This window comes from Sus scrofa, chromosome 1, assembly GCF_054392235.1.
Source record: "Sus scrofa isolate SSC_HxYL_T2T_F1_AM1 chromosome 1, Sscrofa_HxYL_maternal_Yorkshire_Landrace_v2.0, whole genome shotgun sequence".
Classification (NCBI taxonomy): Eukaryota; Metazoa; Chordata; class Mammalia; order Artiodactyla; family Suidae; genus Sus; species Sus scrofa.
This window is the reverse complement of record NC_139383.1, coordinates 233,552,558-233,573,372: the sequence shown is the minus strand read 5'-3', so window position 1 is coordinate 233,573,372 and position 20,815 is coordinate 233,552,558. Positions and strand designations below refer to the sequence as shown.

The window sequence follows — 20,815 nt, the reverse complement described above, 5'->3', positions numbered from 1 at the left end:
TTTTTTTGGTTACTATTATTTCATTTTCCTGTAATCAGTGCCATTATTAAATCAGCACCATTGACTGAATTTTATGCTCCCTCAAAATCCGAATGTTGAAGCCCTAATCCACACTGTGATGGTATTTGGATGTGCGACCTTTGGCAGGTGACTGGGTTGAGGATGAAGCTCCTGTGATGGGATTAGTACCCTTAGAAGATGAAGAGACCAGAACTCTCTCCACCACGTGAGTACACAGCAAGAAGGAGGCTGTGTGCAAGCCAGGAAGGTGGCGGCTCTCACCAGAGCCTGAGTCTTCCAGAACTTTGATCTTGGACTTCCCAGGCTCCAGAATGGTGAGAAATAAATATTTCTGTTGTTTCAGTCATCCAGTCTAGGGTAGGCTGTTAAAGCAGCTTCAGCTAAGAGTTTTCAGCTGGTTTATTATAAAAGTTTTTGGTCTGTGACAGATTGGAGAGGGGAAACACTGGTCCTTCATCCCAAATAGTTTGAGAAGCTCTGACCTGCACCAACAGCCCTGGTCCAGGAGTTGGAAGCACTGGTCTCCTGCTACAGCTCTACATGTAGCTCTCTGCCTCAGTCTCCCCAGCTGCAAACTACAGGGGTAGAGTGACCAGACCTAGCAAATGTGGCTGTTCATATTTTGGTAAATATGGGCAACCTCTAGCAGTGAGGTGCACGGAGCCCCTTCCTTACACCTCACTGTTAGTTGGGATGTTCCAAAGAAAGCAAATTTGGGGGATATTCTTCCAGCCAGACACCAATACTCACTGGCAAGCTGCACACAACACCTTGCAAGCCTGGGAAAGTCCTGCTCTGTCCTAAGACACGTGGACACACAACAGGTGTGAAAGGTTGGGGCAGAGGCAACAACATTCTCAAAAAGCAGACTGTGTCCTGGTCGGTCCCATGAACATCTCATGAAGCGGGGACCAGACTCTCACTCTGCACTGATGCAGAGGCAACGAAGACTGTCTGGGGCTCCTAGCCAGACAGTCACCTCACCACTGAAAACTTATTTCAGATACCCCCTCCATGCCAGTTAATTAAACTTCTGGGGTACTTTTGATAAGGACATTTGAGAGGCTTTGTTACCATGTCTGGACCAGATTCTTAAGATACTCCAAGTGCAAAACAGCTGCCCCCTCCCATTCAATTCTGCACGCACATGAATATCACATTATCAATGTCTATATATGTCAAAGTATACTATACCCTGCAAGCTAACAGGGAGCAGTACCATGTGGCCTCTAAGTTCTCTAAGGCAAACAGAGATAAAATATTGTATTACCTATTGTAAGATAAATGGTAATCTATAAGACATACATTTTTTTTTGCTTTAGGTTCCTTTAAAGTCTGAGAAGTAAGACAGAAGTCAGTTATCTGACTTTACCAATACCTTCAGATCCTGGAAATACATGGGCCATTCCCCAGGCTGAGGGTCGATCCTTCAAAGCTGAGCCAGGTCCCCACTTCTTCCTGATATGTGTTAGGGGATGCCCTCAGTCTGTTTCCCTTTCCTCTTCCAGTTATTGCCGGCAATTCCCCTCTCCTCGGGATGGCTGGGACCATCTCTGTGACCCTTCCCCAAGGCTAGAAGCAGGCACTGTCCACACCCTCAGTCCTCACCTGCCTTCCCTGGGCCTTCGGGGGTACAGCGATGTTGGCAATGGCTGCTGAAGGTGTGTGGTAAGGACTTCAGACGGAAGATGGAAAGGGGTGCGCTTCCAAAGTGGGGAAAAAGAATGTAAATCTAGGAAAGTCAGAAAGGCCAGCCAGGAGGTAAGGTCTGAGAGGGGTGAGGCTGTCCTTTTCTCCCTGATCATGGAGGAGCAGCAAATTGGTAGCTGAGAGCTCCTGGGCCTCACCTGGAGACACCAGGCTGGGGAAAATAAACATCGGAAAAGGAGGAGAGCAACCAGACAGGGTGACATGGGCAGTTCACAGTGACGGTGAGCCTGGGAGGGCATGGGACACAGTGGAGACCCTCAAAGAGGGCAGGGGCTTGCCCCAGGGAAGTGGGCCAGGCCCCAGCGGGCATATCTGGCGGTGACAGCAAGGGCTTCTAGGAAAGACTGCTCACTTGCCTGGGGAACTCAGTGCCTAGGCCCAGGCAGATGGGAATGGAGAAACTGTCATTCTGAAAAGCTCCTATAAACCTCCTCCATAAACACAGCTCACCCCAGGAAATGGGCCAGCCCCCCATCTCGCCTTCATTTCCAGCTCTGCTCCCACAGGGCACTTTCCACCCCAGCTCAGTGCCTCCAAATGGTCTCTCCTCCTCTTTACTCTGTCCCCTGACCTCACCCCAGTTCCCACGCTGGTCTGGCGTGTTAGCTTAGAACCAGGAGAGTCTTGCCTCCACAATCCAAGCTAGAAGTCTCAGCAACCACTTGTTCACAGAAACATGAAATGGCAAATTGCTATGATTTGGGAGGCGTAAATGAAAATGACATCTCTAGTGCTCAACTTCTCTGTGGTCTTGGGCAAGTTACTGAACCTCACTTTCCTCATCTGTAAAATAGGGACAGTCACCACACCCATCTCTGAGGCTGGAGTGAGGGTAACATGAGAGTGTAAAGCCCCCCGCTGGGCACCTAGAGCCCAGGTGGTGCCCAGCAAAAACAGCGGGCCTCCCAGTGTATAGCCTCTTTGTCCAACTCCGCTTTATCCCATATCCTGACCTAAACTAGTTTCCATGTGGCATGCTGATCCTCTGAAATGTAATTACATCTGCACTCTTCTGTTGCAAACTCTTCCATCATATCTCACTGTGAACATAAAATCCAGCCTGAGGCTCCGCCCTGCCTCTCCCCTGGCGCAGGGCTGCAGTCACTGCCGTCTCTAGTACGGGGGGGGGGGGGGGGGGGGGGTTGGGGGGGGATTCGCACTGGTTGTTCCCTCTGGCTGGACCACCCTTCCCTGACCCTCAAAGTCAGGTCCAGCTCAAATGCAATTTCTTTGCAGAAGCCTTCTCTCACGGCCCCCATCCTTCTTAGCACTAATCCTCAATCTGCAATCACTTTACTGATTTGCTGCCCATGGCCTCACAAGAAGGCAGCTCCGTGAAGCCAAGCGCTGGCTGAATGCATGAAGGAGGCATTGTTACCCGCCGGGCTATGTGCTTTGGGGATTAAGCTGGTTTGGTGGCCTGCCCAGACCTGACCACCTGACCACCATGGCCCCAAGTTCCAAACTCTTAGTAAGGTAAGGCCTGACCACCTACTCATAAACAAACATTGCACAGCAAGCCCAGAGGTCCGAGGTAAATGTTTTTATTCTCAGTTCTGCCTTAGCCGTCTCTAATTTTGCAAGCATGAATAAATGGAATCAACAAGAATTCTCTCCCTAAATGGCCTTCCTTAAAATTTGTCACCGAGTGAGTTTCCTGTTTTCCCTAAAGAGAATGAGATTTAAAAGTGACCTAGCATGAGGCCTGACGACTGCAGAAGATCGGGGTTAATCGTCCTGCTTCCGTGCTTCCTGCTTCCATCCTGCTTCTGTGTCAAGTTCCTCTCTCACTTGACAGCACAAGGCCACAGACAGCTATAAATAGCAGCCCGGCAGTTCTGCCCCTCCATCGAGGTAAAGAACTCTGTGAGGAAGAGCCCCCTGGGGGCGTCGGGGGTGGGGATGGGGAGCGCACCGGATTCTGAGCGGTTTCCGTCCACAGCAGGGCCAGCCCAGCAGAAAAGGAGATGCTGCTTCATTCGGGCCTCCAGCTTGGTACATCCAAAAGCCACACAGGCTGGCAAGAACTTGTCGTCCCCCTCAAGTGCCCTCAGCCAGCAGAAAGGGGAGTCAAAGAGGAGGGGGAGGCAATGTTCCCGGGAGTCCCCCCCTTTCTGAGGAGAACCCAGAGGAGGCCCCCAACTCCCAGCCAGCAAACTACAGAGTGAGGAAGGGGGTTTGCTCCCTGGGAGAGGCTCTCTGCCTTCCAGGGCCCACCGTTCTTCCTGCTCCTCAGGCGCCCTGGCCCCGCAAGTTCACAGGACAGTCTCCCGGATGACACCAATGAGGCTGTGCGGCCTCTCAGCCTCCACTCGCCGGGGCCTCCTCTCGGCTCTGGGCCGCCCCACCGGGACAAAGGTGCTCAGATCTCCGCAGCTCCGCAGGTGCAGCAGGCCAGGCTGTCTTCTCGAGGGCAGCACAGGGGTCCTGGAGGCACTGGGCTGCATCGGGGCCATGATCTTTGAGAGAAGAAACAGAGTGACAAGAGGTTAGGCTGCACCAGATGTGACTCTCAGACCTGCCTCCTACATCCATCCATGGAATGTTTAGTTGAGTTGCCCTGGGAAAGAAAAAACGTGTTTTCCCAAAGAGGAACTCACCTGGAATTCCAAAGAGTCTTAACATATTGTCTCTTTTCTGAAATTCCTAAGAAATTCCCCCAATTTTCTATTGCTTCAGCTGTAGACGTGCCATGCTGAACTGCTTGTCTACTTCCATTTCTTGCTTATATTTAACATTCTTATCACTTTTCCCCATTTTCCCTGAGGTCTAAGCCAGTGATTCCTAGTGGGTCTGCACATCACTGGAGGAGTGGGGAGCTTGTCAGAAACGTGGACTTCCTGCTCCCCTCACAGCAGTTCTGACACAGGAGTCTGGGATGGGGGCTGGGTATCTGTATTTTTTTGTCTTTTTTTGTGCGTGTCTTTTTAGGGCCGCACCTGTGGCATATGGAGGTTCCCAGGCTAGGGGTCGGACCAGAGCCGTTGCCGCCGGCCTACGCCGGAGCCACAGCAATGCCAGATCCAAGCCACATCTGCAACCTATACCGCAGCTCATGGCAACACCGGATCCTTAACCCACTGAGCGAGACCACGGATCGAACCCGAAATCTCATGGTTCCTAGTCAGATTCATCTCTGCTGGGCCATGACGGGAACTCCAGCATCTGTATTTTTAACAAGAACCTGGGTGATACCCACATACTTGAAAATTTTATAACCACTGGGATTGTGACCAGATAGATAGTAAGTTTATAAAATGTCAACCAAAACCAGTGATGCCTCTAATCTATCTGAGAACTCTTCAATTAAAAACACAATACACAACATAAAAATCAGGCCAATTTATCTGTTAAAAACTCTTAAGAATGTTTCTGCTGCTAGATTCATTTTGCAGTGTACCACATACATAACTTTAAATATATCATAAGATGGCAAAAAAAAAGAAAAGGGAAATTCCTGATTCAACTGAGATAGGGAAGAGCTGTCGTGTACACACAGTTTTTAAAAATGACACGGTCATGTCCCTATGACCTATATTGCTGTGAGCACCTTGAGGAAAACTCAAGTGCTTTATTTTTTTATTTATATATATATTTTTTTTCTTTTTATGGCTGTACCTGCGGTATACGGAAGTTCCCGGGCCAGGGATCAAATCCAAGCCACAGCGGTGACCTATGCCACGGCTGCGGCAATAACACATCCTTAACCCACCATGCGGGGCTGGGATTGGAACCAGCGCTTCCACAGAGACAAGCCAGATCCTTAGCCTGCTGTGGGAACTCCTCAAGTGCTTTATGACTGTCTGACATCACAGCACAATCTTTAGGATGACTTTCTGTTTAGTCTATACCATTCTGAGACTTTAAGGTCATCAAAAGGTTAATCCCCTAAACCATGGGCCATGAAATTTTGCTAACACTCTATTATTAGATTTGTCCTTAAGGCTGTCTTTGTTTCCTGAGTAAGAAGAAAATCCTAACATTCATAGATGTCTACTATTGTTACACAGTAAATGAGGACAAGTGGTTTTAATATGGGTAAAAATCAAAACCGATATAAAAACACATTCCAATAACACTAGAGAAAGTGAAAATGCCCAAAGCTGGGTAGAGTGAGAAGTAAAAGCTCCCTTCCCCTTGTCCTGCCTCTTTCTCTCTGGGGAGTTGTGTGGCATTATGATGCCTCACCACTGGGGTCCAGTTCTGGAAGCCCTAGCAGGTGGCCCAGATCTGATCCAGTCTGCGCACGAAGACATCACAGACATCTGCAGTGAGAGCATCTGTTGGACTGTAAGTGCTTGTGCTTTTCTCCCAAAGCAGCTTTCCAGCAAGCAAAACTTTGCAAGAGGTGCTTTGCAACAGCTTCGCAGAGGCTCCAGTTCTTACCTCAACAGCATCTGGCAGCCTCCAGTACTTGGTCCTGTTTGTTGGGCTACTGGGGCTGAACAGAGGGAGGGAGGCAGGGAATGACCTCTGAGTGGACCAGGGACATGCAGATGTAAATGTCCCTCCTACACAGGCTCCTAACAGGAGCCTGACCCAGGACCACAGGTGGACCACTTTTTGAGAAAGCGTACAAGAGGGCCCATGGTTCATGTACCCCTTTGGACGGGCATGTAAAATCAGGCTGCTCTCCTGCTCCCCAGGGGCCTCTGAGGGCTGGGAGAGAATTTGCCTTCTGGTTTCTGTTAAGAGGCCAGCAGGTGGGAAGGGCAACAGAGAGGAAAGTGAGAAGGGGGTGTGTTCTATCTGCCTTAAAAACTTAGCTAGGCTCCTGTAGCTGGTAATGACCCTGAGAATCAGGCCAAGTCAACACAAGAAGTATTTGATGGGTGCTTCACACCCATAAGCACAGCCAAATAACACCCGTGAGCCATTGTGTACTGAGGTTTAAAACCACCTCCCCACAGACATGGAGCAAGGAGCAAATACCTAAAAGGCAAATACTCCTTTTAGAAGAGGAGGATGAGGAAAGCTGTGATCCATTCCCAGTTTCAGAGGGAAGTTCCACTCACTCAGAGAAACAGATAGGGAGACCACCTAGTCCAACCCTCCACTTTAAAAATAAGAAAGCTGACACCCAAGTGGAATATTTATGTGCCCAGTTTTATCTCTACACTTGTGGTTTGGGGATTGCCTTGAGTTTTTTGTGGGTTTTTTTTTTTTCTTTTTATAGCTGTACCTGTGTCATATGGAAGTTCCCAGGCTGGGACTGAATCAAATCTGCAACTGCCAGCCTATGCTGCAGCTATGGCAACAGTGGGTCCAAGCCATATCTGTGACTTATGCTGCAGCTTGCAGGAAAGAGCAGATCCTTAACTCACTGAGCAAGGCCAGGGATCGAACCCACATCCTCACCGGCACTGTGTCAGGTTCTTAACCTGCTGAGCTACAATGGGAACTCCCGTGTGCTTTTTAATCTACGGACAGGAAAAGGTGTTGATTTCTTTAAACCTATCAGCTTAGGTAATCTCACCAAACATTTCATGGGAATGTGAACAACTCCCAGGATCTTGCCAGTATTAAAATTCCTGTATGTCCATCATTGTCAAAGGGCTAAAAAAACACGTCAGATCAAGGGAAACTTTCAACTTTGGAAGTGGGATGTTGAATATACTGCATGCTGCCCACAGCCCTCACTTTTACCCCAGCGAGGATGAAAACCCCAGTCTTTTTGGCCCAAGAGAAGAGAAACCACAGCAGCTGCTCCCCCAGGCACGCTTCCACATCCCAGAAAAATTGGTTTCTCTTCTCTTGGGCCAAAAAGGCTATGAACAAGTCACCACACCTGGAAAGAAAGCAACCAGCTTCCTCCTCTCCATCCCCAGACCTCCTAACCCCATCCCCCTTGATACAGCGACCATGACCTTTCTGAGTCTTGGATAGGAAACCAAAGAAGCTGCTTCAGCTGCTATGGAAACAAGTTATTTGACTCATGCCTGATATTAATAATAAAACTACCTGTTCTAGAAAACTGGCACTTGTGATGGCTTCCTCCATGTGCTCCTCGTCGGACTTCAAGACAGATTTAATGTTTTCTACAAGTTCATGGATATCCGGGGTCATAGTGCAGGAGGACTGCTCCAGGAACCTCGCCACCAGCAGCTTGGTGTCCATGTAAGATTTGTAATCTATTAAAGACCTCGGTCTGCATCGTGAAGCTCGGGATCTCAACCCTCTCCTCAAGGTCACCGCAGCCAGGTCTGGTCTCCCCTCAGTCTGGGTCGCAGCTTCACAGCTGAGCACAGGGACGGCTGTGGGCAGAGACAAACAACACGCACCCATTGGCCAAGCCCCATGAACCCACACCTGTATCTGAAACAGCACAGACCATGAAACAGTATGGAAAGCGTGCGACAAATGCCGACAGCCATGCACATCTCGCTCTTGCTCTTGCAGAAGGAAAAGGCAAAAGAACCAACCAACCAACAACCATGACATGAACTTATTCCCTGAAGTGTCATTTCAATAGGACAGGTCCCCCCAACATTTTATGGTGTCACACAAAACAGAACCATTAAGGTAAAGACAGATGAGAGAGAGTGTCCGGAAGACTAACTCTAACGGAGCAACATTTTCATGGAGGGATGAAAAATATATGAAGATAGGTGGGGCGGGCAGAAAAGAACATGGTTGGCGGATAGAAGAATGTTCCGGGGGGTTAATGAAGAAGCCGCTTAAAGAGAGGGACTGCGGAGAGACGAGACTTGTCGGAGGAAGGGATGCTCTGCTCGCGCTGACTGTACCTTTGTCCTAAACATCCTCAGGGGCACTCTACTACTTAAGAGTATCCACGTTGCACCATGGTTGGGAGGTGGCGCTACGGCTGATGTTACAGAAAGAGAAATCTAGCGCAGAGGAAGTCCGGGGCATTCTGGAAGTCAACAACGGGCCTGGGAAATCCACCTCAGGCTCCGATTTCCACAACTACCTACTTTAGTAAGGGTACAAGGACGGGCAGAACAGTGCGGCTGTGGCAGGAGGGCGAAGCGAAATCAGGCCTGGTCTCCACGTGTCCGTAGGCAGCCAGCAGCCTTCAGTGTACACCACACTGGAGATTTCAGTCTGGGAAGGTCTGACAAGCAGGAATTCAGAGTCGAGGAAGAAAGGAGGCGGGTGGGGTGGGGCGGGAGAACAGGCAGAGGAATGGGAGCCCTCCTTTTCCTCTGGAGAAAGGTAGGCATGAGGAGTTCTACACAGAGGTCGGTCGCTGTCTTCCTAGGCTGCCACGTGCAAGCCACAGAGAGCCAGAGTCTTCCAGGACCGCTCACTACAGGCACTCATGTGAGGAGGGTCGGGGGCTACGCTGCCACCTGAAGGCAACCCAGTCTCTTCCACAGCAGAGGGCTCAAACAGGGATATAGGCGTCATCCTCGCCCCTGCAGCGCTGCAGAAGGAGAGCGGGCTCTGGAAAGATCTCACTAGGCTGTGCAGACAGCCAAGTTCCCATGGAGGCGGCAGGTGGCCATCTCGATTCCTCAACTTGCCAGGTTGGGGCAGAGGACCCCGAGGTGCAGACGGGTCCTTGGAGCTGAGGAGCCAGGCTGCTGGCCAGCTGGGGGGCGGAGGGTACTCAGTCCCCACTCAGAAGCCGCTGGAGAGACAAGAGGAGTGTTCTCTCTGGCTTCCACACGGTCAGTCCAGAGCTGTGACAAACAACACAGGCTGTCAGAGGGACAGAGCTGAACTAGCAGGGGACACAGGGCCTGGGACAGAGCAAGACGAGAGAGTTTGCAAAGCTGTATTGGCACAGAGCTTGAAGAGAGCACAAGCCACCTGTTAGGATAGGTCACCAGAAGACACCTGTGCTGGTGGGTTTACAGAAACTTTTCCTTTTCTTCCTTTATTTCCTTTATTTTTTACCATTTTCTACAATGAAGAGGTATTTGGAGATATCCAATCATATATTCAGAAAAAAAGATTCAATCTTATTTTAAGCTTCATTTTTTCCCCCTTTTTACAGCCACACCCATGGCATATGGAAGCTCCCAGGCTAAGGGTCAAATCAGAGCTGTAGCTGAAGGCCTACTCCACAGCCACGGCAACAAAGGATCCGAGCCTTGTCTGCGACATACACCACAGTTTGTGGCAACACTAGATTCTCAACTCACTGAGCAAGGCCAAGAATTGAACCCACATTCTCACCAAGACTATCATCAGGTTCCTAACCCACTGAGCCACAATGGGGATTCCTTAATTTGTCTGTGTGTGTGTGTGTGTGTGTGTGTGTGTGTGTGTGTCTTTTTGCCTTTTCTAGGGCCGCACCTGCAGCATATGGAGGTTCCCAGGCTAGGGGTCAAATCGGAGCTGCAGCCCCCGGCCTATGCCAGAGCCACAGCAACACAGGATCCGAGCCACGTCTGCAACCTACACCACAGCTCACGGCAACGACGGATCCTTAACCCACTGAGCAAGGCCAGGGATCGAATCCACAACCTCATGGTTCCTAGTCAGATTCATTAACCACTGACTGCGCCATGACAGGAACTCCTCAAATTTTTTTTAATTAAAAAAACTGAAATTAAAATTCAAAAGTATTCAGATAACACCTATACATCAACAAACTCAAAATAGGGGCAGATATGGAGTGAAAGTTTCACCCTCTCCAGAGCTCTTTTTTTTTTTTTGGCTTTTTAGGGCCACACTTGCAACATATAGAGGTTCCCAGACTAGTGCTCAGATTGGATCTACAGCTGCCAGCCTACACCACAGCCAGAGCAATGTAGGATCACAGCCATGTCTGCCACCTACATCACAGATCATGGGAACGCCAGATCCTTAACCCACTGAGCAAAACCTGGGATCAAACCCACATCCTCATGAATACTAGTCAGGCTCATTACCACTGAGCTACAATGAGAACTTCCTATCCAGAGTTCCTTAAAAAAGGTCAGATTTGAATAATTCCATCTACTTATAAGCAATGAAAGTATAATTAGTATTAAATGATAGAAGAGGGGGTAAAAAAATACGCCCCTTTAACTTTTTCCTGGTATGAGAATGTTCATTCCCACAGGACTGGGAGCATCTAGGAATCAAGTTTGCACCCATTTTCTTTGTGTGGTACCCAGACAATACCATGTGCAACCAAACGCTTTTGACAATACTGACTTAACAAGAAAAAACCCTCCCAGCCTTAAAAGACATGGTGGATGTCTATCCCTAGTGTGCACGCAGAATATCCTATTTCCCCAAGACCTCTTAACCCCCTCCAAGTTCTCTCTCAAACCGTGGGGACTTGGGTGGCCAGAGCCACCTGGCGCCTTTAGGCAAACAAGCACCGTGCCCTGGGAAGCGCTTGGGGAAGACATCACCTCTTTCTGTGGAATGATGCAGCATCGGGTCACTCTTGGATCTTGTCCTCAGGGGTTGGAGGGCTCTCTGGCTCCTCGAGGGATGTGGCTGGTTTGCGTTGGGCGTTGATATGGATGCCCTTTCTTCTCCAGGTGTGTTAGGAATGTCCCCACCTGATTTTTTTTTTTTTTTAAAGAGGAGAAACATAAATTATTTCACCAGCTGGTGCCTTCAAAATGCGGGGCAGGAAACACCTGGAAGCCCAAACCTGCTGGGACAAGGGTAAGACAGTCAATAATATTTGCTTAGGCTGCAGGCCCAGTAAGTTTTTATCTCCCAGCACTGTGGGAAACGCTGCCTCTCCAGGCCACCCTTCCACACCTAAAACAACCAAATAAAAAAACCTCTAAGTCTAAGAGCAGAAAAAGAAGCCAGGCCAGAATGTGTGGAGGTGTTAGAATCTTCGCCAGTGAAGCTTCCTGGTGCCACACAGGGAGGCTCCTGCCATTTTACAGTTCCTGCCAGTTCAGGATGAACTTGACTGAGTGGAAGGTAATACCGGTGAGGTGGTCGCCCTGCAGGCTGCTGGCCAGTGCAAGCAGAGAAGGTATCTGTGGGGCTGGGTTGTGAAATTCTCCCCAAAACCAAGTTAAAGAGCCAGTGGCCACTAAATGAATCAGTCAGACCACTGCAACTGGATGACTGCTCCTCTGGAAAAGAAAACCCCATCATTTGTGAGCCTAAGCTGTGGTTTGGGAAACTTTTTTTTTTTTTTTTTGCTTTTTAGGGCTGCACCCCCACAGCATATGGAGTTCCCAGGCTGGGGTTGAATCGGCGCTTTAGTTGCCAGCCTACACCACAGCCACAGTAGCACAGGATCCGAGCTGCATCTGCGACCTACACCACAGCTCGTGGCAATGACAGATCTTTAACCCACTGAGCGAGGCCAGGGATTGAACCCAAAACCTCATGGTTCCTAGTCAGATTTGTTTCTGCTGCGCCATGATTGGAGCTCCTAGGAAACTTTTTTAAGAAAGGGGAGACTTACAAACATACTTAGGAAACAGAATCCTACTGCATAATTCTACTTAAGGGGGAAGGTGAACAGAAACCCATTCCAAATGGTGCTGCTGAAAAATTACCGCCGTCTAAAATAGCTCAAAGTTGATCCATTATTTATCACCATTTGCAATTTTGTCCTGTGGACAATTCTCTGGGCCATTTAAAACCTCTCCAAAGAGAGAAAGCGGTAACAACGTTCCCTTAAGCTCCCAGGATAAATGTACACTGACTCTAGTATCTAATGCAGGATTGGAAATCAGCATTCAGGACATATGAAAGCAGCAGGACCTGGGTGCTCGTTATAAATGAACAAATCACTCTGCAACAGATGAAACTCTTTTTGCCCCTTTAAAAGAGCTCATCCTATTTTAACAAGAGAAAAAAACTTAGATCAGAAAACACCGGACCTCAGAGTTCCTGTCATGGCTCAGCGGAAACGAATCTGACTAGTATCCATGAAGATGCAGGTTTGATCCCTGGCCTCGCTCAGTGGGTTAAGGAGCCAGCGTTTCTGTGATCTGTGCTGTAGGGCTCAGACCTGACATTGCTGTGGCACAGGCCAGTGGCTACAGCCCTGAATTGACCCGTAGCCTGGGAACCTCCATATGCCATGGCAGCCCAGAAAGAAAGGAAGAAAGGAAGGAAGGAAGGAAGGAAGGAAGGAAGGAAGGAAGGAAGGAAGGAAGGAAGAAAGAAAGAAAGAAAGAAAGAAAGAAAGAAAGAAAGAAAGAAAGGAAGGAAGGAAGGAAGGAAGGATGAAGGAAGGAAGGAAGGAAGGAAGAAAGAAAGAGAGAAAGAGAGAGAAAGAAAGAGAGAGAGAGAAAGAGAGAAAGAGAGAAAAAGAGAAAAAGAGAGAGAGAAAGAGAGAGAGAGAGAAAGAGAGAAAGAGAAAGAAAGAAAAGAAAGGAAAGAAAGAGAGAAAGAAAGAAAGAAAGGAAAACACAGGAATGCTAAATTAAACATTGTAATCCATTTCTGAAAACAGTCTCGTTATTCATAAAAGATTCTTTATTTCTGTTCACATATGATCTCCTAAGTACAAGCCCCAAGTGTTGATTGTATTTTCGCACCTGGAAGAAAGGACGTAGTTTGAACCATTTGTTGCAAGAATATCTGACCTCCAACAAACTACGATACAGATCATTATTTTATCATTTTTACTCTACTGAATCATGAGTTTGGGCAGCAATAATGTATTTATTACCTTGAATCACTGGTGTGCAGATCAGTTCCAATGGGCTGGTGGCAACTTCTGATCCTTCTGGCATTTGGAATGAAGATTGCTACATCCCAGAAAAAAAAGAGGGTTATTTGTTGATATTCAACTCAACCATCCTTTGGACTGGAGTGAACTAAAAAAGTTCTGTAGGACACAGTTCCCTCCCCAACCCCGTGCTCTGGGCAGCTACTTTTCCTACCTGCCACCAACGTACCAAAGAGAATCTCAATGGAAGTACCTGCTGCTGGTCTGTCTGGCTCACCACAGCTTCATAGGGAGGCGGGGGGTCCAGAGGACAGAACACTTCCACGCCTTTGATCCGCGCTCCGTAGATATGCGGCAGTGGAATAACATCAGGACCGGCCATCCTAGGAAGAACAGCTTGGCATTAAGAAGCACGTTCTGGCCATCTGATGGTAGTGGCTCCACACGGGCTTCTGCCTTGGGAAGGGTTATCCACGGACAATGGGGAAAATCACTCACCCCTCCACACTACAGTCTCCTGGTCCAGGAGCAGGAGAATAACCTAAGCTGCTCTCTGACGGAGTGCCCGGAATTCTTAGGTGAGTGACAACACAGAAAATGCAATACTATCATATTCCTTTTAAATCTGCTAGTCAAAAAGCAAACAACAATACATAAGAGATAGAAGTAAATCAGCAGCTGCCCAGGGACCTGGGGACAGGGGGAGAATGAGACGTGACTGTTCAATGGGTACATGATGAAAATGCTTTAGAACTAGATGGAGGTGATGATTGTGCCATATGGTGAATATATAACTGCCACTGAATTGTTTTCAAACAGTAAATCTCACATTATATGAATTTTGCCTCAATAATAAAAACTAAGGACTCAGGGAAATAATTATTTCTTAGCTTAGTACATGACAAAAGTTTCTTGCCTGCATTTCCATTAAAGTCTGATTCATGATAGAAACTCATTGTCAAACAAATATTTGAAACAATGAATACCAAAAAGGGGGGGGGGAGAGCATCACAGCTCAGAGACAAAGCAGCATGCTGCAGGGGCATCATGGAGTGCCTCTTCCTAAAGGTGGTCTTTCAACCTACACTGATGGAGCACTTGCTCCAAGCCAGGCACTGTGGCTTTTGTCCTGTGCAAGAGAGCAGCAAATAAAAACAAAAACCCCACAAGATCTTCTACCAATGTTCACAGAAAATTAGACAAACCAAAAAAAAAAAAAAAATTATCTAGATAACAAAGAACCTAAACTTTACAACAACAGTTAAAAATACACGAAAGTTGGGGAGTTCCCAAGTTCGATTCCTGGCCTCGCTCTGGCATTGCTGTAAGCTGAGGTGTAGGTCGCAGATGCAGCTTGGATTCTGTGTTGCTATGGCTGCAGTGTAGGCCAGCAGCTGTAGCTCTGATTCGACTCCTAGCCTGGGAACTTCCATATGCTGTGGGTGCCGCCCTAAAAATTAAAAAAAAAAAAAAAAAAAAAAAAAAAACTCGTGTAAATAAGTCCTGGGGACATAATGCACAACAAGCAACTATGGTTAATAATAATGTACTGTACATTTGCAGATGCTGAGAGTAGATCTTAAAAGTTATCACAAGGAAAAAAACCTGTAACTATATGAGGTGATGGATGTTAACTAGACTTGTGATCATTTCACAATATATACAAGTGATATATACATATATATATATCATTACTTGAAACGAACAAATATAACGTTGTATGACAATTATCACAATTAAAGAAATACACAGAAGAACAAAAAACCTGTACACAGGCCATGAAGTGCTGGAGAATAAAAAAAGATACAGTAGCAAAAGTTTAATATCTGAAATGCAAAAATAGACATAAACTAAAGCAGACCAATAAAAAGACAAATTCTGGAGTTCCCATCATGGCTCAGTGGTTAATGAACCCGACTAGGATCCATGAGGACAAGAGTTCGATTCCTGGCCTAGCTCAGTGGGTTAAGGATCTGGCGCTGCTGTGAGCTATGGTGTAGGTGGCAGACTCGGCTCAGATCTGGCGTTGCTGTGGCTGTGGCGTAGGCTGGCAACCATAGCTCTGATTTGACCCCTAACCTGGGAACCTCCATATGCCCCAGGTGCGATGCTAAAAAGACAAAAGACCAAAAAAATAAAAATAAAAAAATAAAAAGACAAATTCTGGGGCTGGGGTCAGCTTTTTTTTTTTTTTTTTTTTTCTTTTTTTCTTTTAGAAAGGTGCTCTCTGGATTATGGTTGTTTCGTTTGCACGCATTTACAAAAATGCAATATTGGTGGGAAAAAAACCTGAAAAAGATGTGATATTCTTTTTTCCTACCAATAATGCTTCAGGAATTCTGGGATTTAGAAGAATGAGACTTCTGCGCCCAAATGAAAAAAATGAAAAAGCGTTCCTCTTTTTTCCTGCATCTTTGTTCAGAAGCAAGACTCTCACCCCCTGCTTGACCTGAGCGGGAAGGAAAAGGTCACAGGCTGACACCAAGATGTCTGAGCTCAGGCACCGGCAGGAAGGATCCCCTCCCTGGACTGGCTGGGAAAGTCACCAAGAAAGGGATATTCTCCCTTAGAGCAGGACTGCTCATGGGCTTTACGCCAACTCTCCACTCCAGCCGAAGGTGGTGAAGAACTATTAACACTGAGTGCCTTGAGGAAGCCAGACCCTTCTTGGACCTGACTGAAGACTCTTTCCAGACAAAAGAAAAAGGCAATTTGTTTAACTCACTGAGACCTAGGCATCCTTCCGACCTCTCCAGAGGGCCAGTCTTCAATCCTTAATTAGCATAATCCTATAAGCATCTTTCCAGCACTACAGACCCTTGCCTGTTCCCTCCCTCAGCCAACTCCCCAAGCATTTCTTCACTACTGTGTTCTTGCCTAGTTCATCCTCCAGCTTTGTTTGCTACCTCTGGTGCTCTTTGGTTCATATTCCCAGCCCAGTGGCTGGCTGTATGTTCCTACAAGGGCTTGCGCGTTAGCACCAAGAAGTCAGAGGAACGGGCTCCACTTTAGATCCGAAACTACTACAGAATCTCATCAGGAAGGAAAACTGGGGTGTAAGAGGGGGTGCACTTTATCTAAATTGGCTGCAAAATGAACGGCTTCTAGAGTGGTTACTACGATGACCAGCGAAGCCTCATTTAGACGGAAGATGCTTCTAGAGTTGATGCAGAAGGAAAGTTCCTTTCCTACTATGCAACTTTTCCTTACTGGTACCTCTTTGAGGTGAATAAGGATCTGTGAAGGGAAATGGGTCTGCTGTCTCCTGCAGGTTTTGTTCCTGACCCATACGGCGCTCAACCCTAGCTAAAGCGTAGAATCACCTAGGAGGGTTTCTAATCCAGGCACGGCCCAAGCCTCACCTCCAGAAATTCTGCTCTAGCTGACTGGGGGGCGTGGGGGTGGGGAGCGAGGGCAGGTGTCGCCATGCTGTCAGTGCTTCTGGATGACTGCAAGGCACAGCCAGGATTGAGACCACTGCTAAAGGAAATGGATTATGGTGGCTGAAGTCAAAACTTTGTTTTATCTGGGAAAGTTGATCAGACTTCTATTGAGAACTGGTATCAGTAATATACAACTATAAATGTAATAAATTCATTGAGAAATAAAAAAAGAAAGACAGCAAAACTTAAAAAAAAAAAAAAGAAAAGAAAAGAAAGAAAGAAAGAAAACTGCTGCCTGATAAGGTAGAGCTAAGATTAAGGGTTAAATGTTTCCCAAGAGTAAGACACATGCCAAGAACACTTTAAGCCATGCAACTACAGAGGTGGAACACAGTCGAAGCTCTTTTTAGAAAGGTTTGTTAGCACATTATCTCTTCATGAGCCTCCCAGAAGCCACGTGACAAAGCAGGTGAATGAGGAAACTGAGGCTCAGAAATAGTAAGAGATCCACCCAGGGACAATCTTTTAAGACTCCAGAGCTCAGCTTTTTTCAAGTTCATCCCAAAGCCTCCAGGAACCCTTCACTGGTTCATGCTCATGAGCTCTGAAAATGAACAGAAAACTCAAACAGATCATGCAAAATATTCTGCCTTGATGTTACAAATAGGCCCTCCCTAAGAACTTACATGAGGCTGATGCAGCAACTAATATGACCTTGACCAAAGAATGATCCCCCTCCGAGTGCTGGGAAAGCTGTGCCATTCCACGGGGCACATGTTGGTAGGGTTCTGGTGGGGGATGGGGGAGTGAGGGAGGCAGGGGCACCTCGCCCAACAGCCAAGCCCTGGCACAGCTGAGCCCTGGCACAGCCCAGCTCCACCTGAGTTGGGGTTTTGAAGTTCATTTGGAAAGGAACCAGGTGGGCTTTGCTAAGTCTTCATCTTTAAGAAATGCCTAGGTCAACCTGGTTCCCATACCCTCATCTTGTTTTCTCTAGCAGGTAACATCCCACAGCACAACCTGGGCCACATTCATGGTAGAAGTTGGAGATTCTGGAGTTCCCATTGTGGCGCAGCAAGAAACGAATCTGACTAGGAACCATGAGGTTTCGGGTTCAATCCCTGACCTCACTCAGTGGGTTAAGGACCCGGTGTTGCCATGAGCTGTGGTGTAGGTAGCAGAGGCAGCTCGGATCTGGCATTGCTGTGGCTCTGGCGTAGGCTGGTGGCAATAGCTCTGATTCTACCCCTAGCCTGGGAACCTCCATATGCCACAGGTGCGGCCCTAAAAAGACAAAAGACAAAAAAAAAAAAAAAAAAAAAAAAAAAAAATTTGGAGATTCTTTTTGCCTCTTGGCTCAAGCCAACTTCTGAGCTGGTGGGACTCTCTGGAGTAGTGGAAAGGGGTCCACAGCCCCTCCTGTCCTTCCAAATTGGTTCACAAAGTAGATAATTATCTTTAGACAGAAACCTTGACTACAATCAGGCTTCTGTTTTTGACAGTAACTTGAGAAGCCCTTTCTCAAGGAGATACCAACGCATGAAATGGTTGTATTTATAGAAGTTAAATAAACCTCTTCTGAGAGGTCTCAATACCTTATAGGAAATGGGGAGCCTCTATTTCATGAGAACTCTTCACGTAACTGGTTGTGGAAATATTAATGAAAACATCTGTCAATATTCTTGCCTGCCTGCTTATGAGAAAGAAAAGTACCAACTTAAACTGCAAGCATCTATGATGTTGATTTATACTGAGAATCTAGAAAGTCGGTCAAATTTCCAAACATCTCTGATAGAGTATCTAAAGGTGAATAAATTTGGTCATTTTAAAAAGGAAGGTGGGCAAGGGGGGAGGGGAAAGATAGAGGAATGGGATTGAGAGATACAAACTACTACATATAAGCCACAAGGATATATTTGTATGGCACAGGAGAATAGAGCCATTGTTTTGTGATAACTTTAATTAATGTACAAGCTATAAAACTACTGAATTACTATGTTGTACACTTGAAACTAATATAGTAATGTAAATCAACTATACATCAGTTTTTAAAACATACGTTAAAAAAAATAAAGTGGGATATTGGTAGAATTTCAGAAAATGAGGATATTTGCCCATTGGAGATAGAAGCTAGGGCTCCAGGTATATATTTTAGGCTGAGCCTTCTTTTTCTCTCAAGGCTGTTCTGTGTTACCCCCTCTCCCCGTGGCTCCTGGGAAGTTCTGGCTAGTGAAGCCCTTGAAGAAAAGCTTATCTATCTTCTTACAGCTCAGATTTGGCCAGAGGCTAGCTCAGTACTCAGAGGGGGCAAATTCAGGGATGCCCCCAGATCCTCAAAGACCCATACTGACAAGCATGACCACAGAGGTGCAAAGAGAAAGGAAAGAGAGAAGAGAAGGTGGGGGTGGGGGTGGGCCCCCACAGGACGGCGTGACTTCTAAACCCACATGAGTCACTTTCCCTTTCTGCCACTGCAGGAAATTAAATCTGTCTGCTGCCTCCTCTGAGGTCAACCAAAGGCTCACCCACAACCTCAGAGAGCCAAGGAATTCTTCCTGCAGAGGGCATTTCTCTTCCCAATCACGAAATAACAGGCATTTATTTGCAGGCAGCCTGCAAAGGTCTCAGGTCTTAGCAAACGTGTCCTATGTGCACAAAGAATAAGTTTTTCGTTGCTATGTCCTTCCAGCCTCTGTAATACTTGGCTCATTTCCTAAAAGACTACAGAAGCCATCCTAGCCCCTAAAACTCTAAAATTCCAGTACACCAGTCCCTGTACAACAGGGAGGTTGAGCTGTCTGCCAGGCCAACTATCCAGCAAGCTAAGGTCCCCTCTGGCTTTGTGGTCATTGCTACATCTACCTAGGTGGGTGGACAGGGGAGGGGCCAGAGCGGGGTTTAGATATGATTTTGAGGGAAAAGTTGGGAAGATAATCCAATGAAAATAACATTAACAGTGACGGCGCCTGGGTGAGAGCTCCTGTTGGTCACCTGCTTCAAAGTCACATATGGCTGCCCTGAATACTAGAAAATAGATTTCCAAAATTCCCAAGCCTGGCACCAAATTTGTCTGACAACTTCCCATGTGTACCTCAGGGATTAAAAAACAGAAATTCCTGGAGTTCCCCTGTGGCTCAGCAGTAATGAACCCGACTGGCATCAAGGAGGATGTGGGTTTGATCCTTGGCCTTGCTCAGTGGATTAAGGATCCAGTGTTGCCATGAGCTGTGGTGTAGGTTGCATAATCTGCCTGGATTAGGCGTTGCTGTGGCCGTGGTGTAGGCCAGCAGCTGCAGCTCCAATTCAACCCCTAGCCTGGGTACTTCCATATGCTGCAAGAACAGGCCTAAAAGGATTAAAAAAAAAAAAAAAAAAAAAAAAAAGGCAGAAATTCCTAGCCCTCCCAATAGCAAGTGAAAGATACTAGTCTTCCTTGGTGAATTCAGAGATTTTCTTTTGGAAGCTTAAAATTCAGGTTTGTTTACCCTGTAAATTCATACAAAGATCACTTCGTCCAACAAGCCAACTCTGATTAGCTGACTCTTCCTTCAAACTCTCTGCAGCCCACTCTCCATGTGGGGTGGGCAGTTCTCCTTCTGCATTCAAAAAAAAAAAAAAAAAAAAAAATCCTCCCTTTTGAGTCCTATGGGGATCCTTCCAACACTCATTTTAAGACCTAGACTGTGAGCTCTTTGATGGGGGTGGAGGGTGGGAATGGGGGGTGTGGGTATTACTCATTTCAGATTTCAATAACCCAGCACCATGATTAGTAAGCAATAGAAGATGGATTAAATGTTTGTCGGATGAATAAATGAAGTTAATCTTTAGAAAGGTACAATTCTCGAAGTAGCAAACAACAAGAACCAATGTATGTGGCACTTCATTCTATAAATAATCATTTCTGAGATTTAAGAAACAGACGATCAAATTTTGAGCTAGAATTTGAAAAGGAAGCAAAACATGGTGTCTATTCTTTTTCCTAGACCAAGGAGATGTAATTAATAATTAATCTTTTTTAATGGCTGGGAGAGAATTTCATGACATGAGGACCTGCTGATGGTGTTACAATGAATATCGATTTGGCCCAACTGAGAGCGTTTCCAGGGCAACAGCAGTTCTCAATCATGTCAAATTACAGCAG

General features: G+C 46.8%; 1 protein-coding gene across 4 annotated transcripts in view; it reads right to left on the bottom strand.

The window, feature by feature from the left end:
* Positions 1-3,259: 3,259 nt before the first annotated feature.
* Positions 3,260-20,815, bottom strand: part of ENTREP1 (endosomal transmembrane epsin interactor 1) — a 66,527-nt gene continuing 48,971 nt past the window's right edge. The window contains exons 7-12 of one of the 4 annotated variants that reach the window (XR_014822670.1): positions 13,521-13,674; positions 13,292-13,370; positions 11,046-11,198; positions 8,478-9,377; positions 7,693-7,985; positions 3,260-4,190 (exon numbers count right to left, since the gene is read on the bottom strand). Coding sequence is in view for 2 of the 4 variants with exons in the window: in XM_021064669.2 (XP_020920328.1) it covers positions 3,987-4,190; positions 7,693-7,985; positions 11,046-11,198; positions 13,292-13,370; positions 13,521-13,674 (883 nt within the window). In the remaining 2 variants the exon portion in view is untranslated. The remainder of the gene's footprint in view (positions 4,191-7,692; positions 7,986-8,477; positions 9,378-11,045; positions 11,199-13,291; positions 13,371-13,520; positions 13,675-20,815) is intronic. The other 3 variants (XR_014822671.1, XM_021064669.2, XM_005660150.4) reach the window with 3 other exon arrangements.